The sequence below is a fragment of the Mus caroli genome, chromosome 1 (genome assembly GCF_900094665.2).
Source record: "Mus caroli chromosome 1, CAROLI_EIJ_v1.1, whole genome shotgun sequence".
Taxonomy (NCBI): Eukaryota; Metazoa; Chordata; class Mammalia; order Rodentia; family Muridae; genus Mus; species Mus caroli.
In genome coordinates this window covers 77,513,124-77,522,347 of record NC_034570.1, presented here as the reverse complement: position 1 = coordinate 77,522,347, position 9,224 = coordinate 77,513,124, and the positions used below count along the sequence as shown (strand labels likewise).

General features: G+C 41.6%; 1 protein-coding gene across 1 annotated transcript in view; it reads left to right on the top strand.

The window, feature by feature from the left end:
* Positions 1-9,224, top strand: part of Dner (delta/notch like EGF repeat containing) — a 301,982-nt gene that overhangs the window by 230,681 nt on the left and 62,077 nt on the right. The window contains exon 8 of the mRNA XM_021173483.2: positions 1,904-2,128. Within this exon, the coding sequence (XP_021029142.1) occupies positions 1,904-2,128 (225 nt within the window). The remainder of the gene's footprint in view (positions 1-1,903; positions 2,129-9,224) is intronic.

The window sequence follows — 9,224 nt, the reverse complement described above, 5'->3', positions numbered from 1 at the left end:
TTAAGATCCTGTGGCGGGTGTTGTGGGTAGCTGGCGAGTGTCAGCAGACCCTGCGCCCCAGCTGCCCTGGTGCTTTTCTGACCGGAAGAGGCTGTTGTTAAGTTTTTAAGTATCTTCTTTTTAATCACAGTAGAATGCAATACATAAAGGATATAAAAATATTCCACTCTATAAGACTTTTTGGAGAATTCAAGCATCATCAAAATTGATTATATATTATATTTTTAGTTTGATTTCTAAGTTTTAAAAGCTAAAAGTAGCTATAAAATGTTGAATATCATTTAATTTTTTTTTCTGTTTCTACTCAGAATGATTCCAAGCTAATTAGGCCCACTAATGAGTGGTGCTTCAGATAATTAAATCTGGGGATATTTTTGTTGATTTTATAAATTCACTATATTCGTGATAATAACTATAAGAAAAGTAGAATGCCCAAAAGTGTGCATGAGTAATATAACTTAATTTTTATTTCTAAAATTTAAATATTTATAGAATTTTCAAATGAGTCTTGAAGTATTAAAACAAGCTTAGGTTTATAGCATTGCTAAACACACTGTGTGACTAAAGAGATGTACCCACACTTATATGTATATGTAATTTTTTAGCCTGAGAAATGCCAACTTATGTATACAGAAAACAATACAAAACACTTATCTGATAATCTCATTTAAAAGTGAAATATGTAACAGCTTTACATAATATTATATCATAAAGTATGCTTGCATGCATAATTCCTAGATTATAATTCATTTTTCTAAAGTGCTCAGTTCAGCATTTTTTAGCCAATCCATGCAGGTGTGCAACTATTGGCATGGACCAGTTTTGAGCATCTCCTTCAACCCAGTGGACTGCCCATGCCTGCTCTCAATCTCTCTTCATTCCTCAGCCATAGCAACCACATATCCACGTTTTACGTTTGCATGTGTTATTTTCGAGACATTTCTACCAGGTGGCATGACAAAATGTGTGGTCTCCTGGATCTGCCTTTGTTCTTAGTGTCATGCTTTGGTGACTCACTCATCCCATAGCATGCCCTGGTGGTCAGTGACTATTGACAAATGGCATTGCACAGTATGGATAGAGGGTACCAGATCACCAGTATGAATCTTTAAAATATTTCTATACATGTATACATTCATTGAGTTGAACATCTGAATACACTTATTAAAAACATGGATTTGTACCTTTTAGGATGAGTTACAATCTATGTGTTATATAAGTCAATGTGATATGCGTTTTAAAGGAATTGAATGACAAATGATAAGGATGGGCGAGATGTCTATTTATTTATTTATTTATTTATTTATTTATTTATTAATTATTTTTCTCTTATACAATTAGTATTGAGCCTTCAGGAGGGATTGTTTACTTGTTTTTGGCATCTTTTATCCTGTACATACACACATACATATAACATAGATACATGCCATGTGCATATATACAAAACATATGATGTACATCCAAACAGTCATACATTCTGTGTTTCAACAAGCTCAGAATCACAGAATTTGCTATTTTAACATAGGGTTACCAAATCTAAGAGAAACAATATTACAGGCCTTAGTGGGCTGTGACATCTGAATTGGTTATTGTATGCAAACATATTTAAAAATTTAAATGATGTTTATTCTTTGAGACAGGGTCTCATATATCTTATGTGTCCCAAAATTTTCTATGTACCTGTGGATGACCTTGAATTTCTGAAGCTCCTGCCTCTGCCTCCCTAGACCTGGGATTATAAAGCTTATATTATTTGGTTTGCTTGGTGCTGGGGATTGAATTCGGGGCTTTGTCCATGCTAGACAGCTCACACTACTTACTGAGCTACAGCTCTAGCCCTTTAAAATATTTTGACTGTTTTAAATGTTCCGAGAATTCAAAGCCCTTCTATGCTTTCCTGCAGGGTACTTCGGCTCCGCTTGTGAAGAGAAGGTGGACCCTTGCATGTCCTCTCCATGCCAGAACAATGGCACTTGCTACGTGGATGGAGTGCATTTCACCTGCAGCTGCAGCCCAGGCTTCACAGGGCCTACGTGTGCCCAGCTGGTGGATTTCTGTGCTCTCAGTCCGTGTGCTCATGGCATGTGCCGTAGCGTGGGCACCAGCTACAAGTGCCTCTGCGATCCAGGTTGGTCCTCCCTGTAGACAGAGAAGCTTGTCCTAGAAGATTCGGTAGTTTGTCCTTGCATCTGAGCAAAGGTCAGCCCGCAGAGTGGGATATGCATAGGAGTGTATTTCCTTGGCTGTGCATACACCTATTCTTCTGACTTACTCTTGGTAGAGCTTTAAGCAGGCCTTTTCTTTGACCCACGGGCCATTCACACTCATTGTGAGAAAACTGTGAGAAAACTAGAAAGCACAAGAAAGCGGAACGAAGACTTTGAAGTGGGACTGACTCTTCAAACACAATTTTAGTGTCCAGGGAAAGGAGAATGCAGTCCGTCTATCACTGTCCTGTCTACTAAAACTCTTACTGCATGTGCAAGCACGCCACACCCAACTTCCTCTGTAAACATTCAGTAGCTTCCTCACTTATTTTCTCCAAATCCTTTGCATTCATGTTACTGATATTTAGATTGTAGAAGTCTCGAAACCTGGAAGTCAGAGCGATGCCTGGTTCTCATTCGTGTCTTTCCATTCTCCTAGTGTGTCTGCAAAGAGCGTGTGGGGAGCGCTTTCCTTTCTCTCATTGCCCTTCTGCCTGTTTTTCTATCCTGGCATGAGCTAAGTCTTTATATTACTTTCCAGCACGAGTCCCCACATGTGACCCTGAGTGAGTCTAGCCAGTACCTGCTTTAACTGACCCCTGGCTGTGCTCTATAGTCCTGGGACGCCTGTTCTTCGTTACTCCATCTCTCTTCAGGGATTGAGTTCGTTTCTTTCCTCTGAGTTCCAAAAATCATCCACACTGTCACTTTTATCATCTTTGCCATGTGACACAGTCACATCCTTCATAGACATATTTTGTTGCGATATACTGCATATACATTGCTGGTCCATAAGGGTTAAATAGCCTCTGAACATCCTACCTGTCTTAGCATGTGTGAGAACACTCTCAGTCATGCTTGCTCAGAGATGAGGTCACTTGTGATGCATTACTCGGGCTGTTTCTCCATCCTTCTGTGATAGGTGATATGTTAATGACTGTGATAGATGACACTCTACCCCAAGGGTTGAGAGAATTATATATATGTGTTTACATAGTTTGAATCAACAGCTTTACCCCGGAGCCATTGCTGACTAAGAAACAGTCTCCCTGAGTTCTTAGCTGGATGTGTCACATCCTTGAACCTTTTGTGGCTACATTTACCTGGAACCGCTCTGGACATTCATTCTCTACTTGTGGTCTCTTTTACATTAGGGAACCCACACTCATATTCCAGCCCCAATGCTTCTGGCTCTAAGGTCTTAGTGCCTTTTCCAAAGCCCTCATCTCATACTCATAAATCAATTAAAAGTGTTACTGGGAACTGCAGCTAAGCTTTCAGAAGGTGATGCAAAGCTTTTTGCACATAGAGTCTTCCTTCTCTGATTTTTCTAAGCAGCTGATATTTTGCCAAGTTCTCCTTTCTTCTATGCTCTGCAATACAGAGGAGGGGCTGTTTAATCTGCCTGGTAACCGTGTTAGGATTCTCCAGGGAAGCAGGAGAGGCACACACAGAGGTTTATTTTAAGTAACTGGCTCATGCAATTGTGGGGACTGGCAAGTCCAAAATTCGTAGGGGAAGCTGGCAGGCTGCACACCCAGGCACAATGTCTGAGTTGTGTTTTGAAGCTAAAATCCTTCATTTGCAAGAACCCGAGTCTTTGGTCTTCAGGTCTTCAAGAGGTAGCGTGAGTCCTGTCAATGTTATATGGTCATCAGATTTACTCAGAGACCACTGATGCGAAGTTTAATACCATCTAAGAGAAAATGCCGTTTGGCTTTCATTATATAGAATAATATCTGGATCCCTCAATTAGCCAGCTAGATGGGTGCAATCTCCTGGAGGCCTGTTCTTCACAGGTGGGAACTAAAGCCCATGTGCGTCACAACTGCATGCTGAGGAAGGAGGTGGAGCAGGGCTATGCCATTCCCTATGTGGAAAGCATATCATTAGGACAGCGTGGTGTGTGAAGACTGAACAAGGTGTCATTATGCTGGACAGAACCAGGTCCCCCACATGGCACGACCAGGGTTCACTGTGCCCAAGCTCTATGCAGGTACCAAGGTACCAGCTGTCCGTGGCAACTGGAAGTGAAATCTTGCTGTCAGGAACTTCTCCATATTCTATTACCTGTCTGTGAGAGCCTTTCCCGCTACAAGCCTCTCAGAGAATACTCAAGCAGGACAGACCAGAAGAAAGCCTCATTTTTCTCCTCTGAATTCTTTTCTTTCCTGTGCATATTTAGTATTTTTAAATTTAAATTTTTTTTAAAGATTTATTTATTTTATGTATGTGAGTACACAGGTTGTGAACCTTCATGCAGTTGTTGGGAATTGCATTTTTAGGACCTCTGCTTGCTCTGGTCAACTCCCCTCACTCAGTCCCTGCTTGCTTCAGCCCAAAGATTTATTTATTATTATACATACGTACACTGTAGCTGACTTCAGACGCACATGTGGGGATTTGAACTCAGGACCTTTGGAAGAGTAGTCAGTGCTCTTACCCTCTGAGCCATCTCTCCAGCCCGTATTTTTAAATGTTTAAGTGGAATGTAGTTATTCTGTCTCTGTTTCTCTGCCTGGGTCTCTTTCTCTGTGTCTGTCTGTCTGTCTGTCTCTCACTGTGAACATGAAACATTTGCAGAGCATTTGTGGGCCTCAGTTTCCTCTTTGGGTAGAAAGCTGGAGGGAGGAGTCAGTGAAGCTCCTCTGTCGGTGGTGGGTTGTGCTACCCTTTCAAACCTTTCTCACCATTCAGGGGGTTGCCGATAGCATCTGTTGAGGCACAGTGGACTGAGACCTCTCCCATTTATATTTTGCTTTCTCCTGTGTTTTCTGTTAAAGCTGCATTGGTCTCCACTTGGAACATTTAGATTGGTGGTCATCTGTGGTCCAGCGCTATCCCCAAGTAGCTGTGAATCCCACAAGAAACACATCTTCTGTTCCGTAATACCTTCATCTGCTACACAGCCCTCCAGGGGGTCCTGGGGTTCCGTGAGGGCGCACTCATCAAACTTGGGACAGCCAGTTGCTTCCACAGGGAATACACTCTCAGATGGTCATGTGGCCGAAATTCGAAAGGCCTTTAAACATCTGGCAGGAATTTACAGTTTTAAGAAGTGAACATGACAGGTCTGTGAATGGGAAATTTCTTGTCTTAATTTTTTTTGGAGCATGTAATTGCTTTACCACTCGTTTGCATAATAGTTGAATCTTGTAAGTCTGGGTGAAATTGGGTATCTGGCTGCAGAGCGGAGGGCTGGGCCGTCTTTATAGAGAGCAAGGAGACCCTATTTCATAAATGGCAGCAGATTGAAATCACACCAGATTGGCAATTAGTTCTCATCTGAGAAAGAAAAACAAAAAAACCCCTCTCCATTCTCATTACTGCAAATGAGATGTGTCAGGTGTCTGATTTGCAAGCTTCAATTTTAGCTTACTGTTCCCCTGGTTCCTGATGGCGTTTTAATCCTAAATAATAAAATGTCACCACTGAGTAATGGTTGAAATGTCATCTTCCAGTGACAGTTTGAGGTGACAGGCCACTCATTCTATAAAACACTGCAAATTGAAATCTCCCAGAGGCTGGTGAAGCAAGCTACATATAGTAGCTGTGAATGTGCCAAGGACACACTGTGCCACAACATCTTGTGACTCTGGTAGAAGAGTGGCATCGTTTAGATGGTATTTCAGAGAGTCAGTGCTGTAGAGGATCAGTATTAGAAGCAGTGGCTGATGGGAAGGAACCAGGTTCACCTCTCTTTTGGCTGGTTTGGACCCCTAACGCAAGTGGAAGAGTGAGGACTCTTCCATTTACTTGTCTATCCCACCACTCTAGATAGAGATCTCTTAAAGAACTAAAGGTACAAGGCATTAGAGTAGGCATGCCAGTGTATGCATCAAATTATTTTTATGAATGATATCTGTCATGACAGTCAACTCAATGCCAGTCAATTAGGCCCCTAGACCTTAACTGGGTGTTAGCTACATTTGCCAGCCAATTCTTCTCCACCAAGGGGCCAGTGATGCCATACAGATGGAGACTAAAAAGCCAATAAAATTAGACTCCTTCCAAACAAAATGCTTCTGCTATTGTCTTATAAAAATCATACTATTTTTGGACTCAGATACTATTTTTTCCCTCTTTTCTACATTTGCCTTACCTGTAGGCTGCATTTCTGGGTGGCCTATGAGACACATCTGGTATGGCTTCCTACTGTGATCATTCAGTATTCTGATAGCAGGCCTGACCACATCAGTATTCTGATAACACAGCCTGGAAACAGAATAAAGATAAGGCTTAATGGTAGGATATTCATAGTGATTGAACAGCAACAAGGATATAAAGATAGGAAAGCATTTAGCTCGCTAACGAGTGTCTGGATACATAGTACAGTGGACAATTTATCATTATTAACCAGGGAACTTCCTCTGGTTTATTGGGATGAAGACAGTTCTCGTATTGTCACATTGTGATCTGCTCCAGCTCCGTATTCATGAGAGGCACAGATTGTATATGAGAGGTGTAGATTGTGTAGGTATATATTTCAGGCTCCCAATCCTTGGACACTCCTGCTTCATAGTCCAAAATGTGGTGTGTGTGTGTGTGTGTGTGTATAACCATCTGGTATCAAAGAGGGAGAAAGGAAGGAAGTCTTGCTTACTCGGATGCAGACACATCCATGGAGAGCTGCCTCACTATTTATAACCTGTCCATCAACAAAAAACCAAACCAAAACAAACACCCACAAATAATCAAAAGAAGTTTATATTTCTACTTGGAAATGCTGATGGAACTAAGTACTTGGGAGACCAAGAACAGCCACCGACACCTGAAGCTTGCCTGTCACTTGCAGATAGATTCCTGGAGTTGTCAGTAGCTGTCCTAGTGCAGGAGCCGTTGGACAATGGGACAGGCATGATAATATTAAGTATCACTCAGAGGCCATGGCAGGGTAAGACGAAGCAGGACCACATCAGAATTTTGTCTTAGACATTAATATATAAATGTTATCATCCCAGCTACTCAGGGAAGGCTAAGACAGGAAGATCATAAATTCAAGGCTTACCCAGGCAAACAACTCAGTTTCAAAATGAAACAAAACAAAAACAACGAAAACAGGGATGAAGATATAGTTCAGTGGTTGAACACTCAGCCATCATGATTCACTCTCCAGTAAGAAAACAACCCCAAGATAACCATGTAACAGTAAGATGTTGAATATTTTCATTGCTCAATTTCTACTGACAACCCCATTTCCAGTTCTGACCAGTTACACGTACATACCAAATTGTTAAAAAATTAAAGGATTGCTTTCCATCTTGCTCATGACTTTTTGTGACCAAGGCAATGAATAGTTAAGGGCCAGGGAGCTGGATAGAGCTTTGTAAGGGAAGCATTTCTTGGTTCACCAATCTTGACTGTGTGAGACCCATGGGTGTTATCTCTCTGCCCTTGACTCTGCTAGAAACAGGGATTTGAATGTAGCCTATAAAGACCCAGGGCCTCTGTTGTCTCAGAGTAAATGAAAAACAGGGTTAAACAGTCACCTTCATTCTTTGAGGGGGATAATGACTGAAAAACTAAAAATGTAACTGGAGTTTTTAAATGTTAGTTGTCTTTGTAACTCTTTCAACTCAGCGCATGAAATTAAGAGTCACTAGTCACATGGACTTGCTCTGGGATTGGGGAGTGACCTCAGTGACCTTGTCCAGGCTGACTGTGCCTCCAGTTGCTTCCATCTCTGAGAACTTACTCCATCCAGTTGCTGTGCCAAACATCTGACATATTTTCTCTTAAAGAAACCAAGGTTTGTAGAGACCAGATGCCTGGAAGTAGGAGTGACAGAAGCCTCATTTTAATCTGTATTTGCTCAACATTACAGACCCATTATTCTTGACCAAAGGCTAAACTTCTTGGAAGTTAAGGAACTTCTGCTCCTATATTAGTTGTGACCTTGGCCTCTTACTTTGGCTGAACAATCACAAGGACAAGGACTCCTCTGTCTCAGCACTGTCTCTGAAAATGTGGACACCTGACTTGAAGGTGGCCTTGACTGTGAGTCAGTGAGTGACTCTTAGTAAAAGTTCTTATATCAGGCACAGAGGTGTTCAAGTCTAACATGACATGGAACAGAACTCTTGTGAGTGGATAGGACCCCTCTCCAGACTTCCATCCTGTCTTTGAAGATCCATTCACATGCTGCTTTGGAATTGATACCAAGGGATGCTGGGTTGGGAATTTATGACTGCATTTGGTCTGATATGTGCTGGGTGCACTTCAGTAAAGGAGCCTGCCTTTCTGTGACTCAGAGCCTGTAGACACAGCCACCTGACAGACAGATGCCCTGTCCTATCAGCTCCGGGAGTTTCTCTTGACTGGCATTCTCACTTCTAGGGTTCTTGATAGTCTTCATTTTTCTTGCTCTCTAAATCCATGAAAAATCTTCTGTATTGGTTATTGTGAACCACAGACTCACTTGATGTTGTATCTTTTCGTGGTCTTTAAAATGTTCTTTTTTCGTTTTACTTTTTTTTTTTTTTTTTTAGTTTTCTATCTTGAAATAGTCTTTGATGTCCTAAGCTTCTCACAGCAAATCTTCTGTAGAAATGACTGCCCATCGTGCCAGTGCCAGTGACTCTTCTGGACCTTGGAACCTCATCATTGGAGTCCCTGCAGCTATGGGTGTCATTTGTGATATCCGTCTTGTGATTAATGATAACATGAATCCAGAGTCCATATTACAATTCGACAACAAACTTGAATACTATTCTGCATGTTCTATTTTTCCAGCCTTCTGGTCTTCAATACACTTGAAGATTCTTTGGAGATTTGAATTTGTACAAAGTCCTAAGGACCATGCATCTCCTCTCTTGTTCCTTTCAGTTTTAAAGCTCATTGTGGAAGCTAATCTTTTACAAAATTGCCTCCATTTTAATGAAGATTCAGAGCACTCAAGTTTGCCTGGAAGAGATGGGCACTTGGCTCATTCCTTCCTCCCTCCCTTCCTTCCTTCTTTTCTTCCTTCCTTCCTTCCTTCCTTCCTTCCTTCCTTCCTTCCTTCCTTCCTTCCTTCCT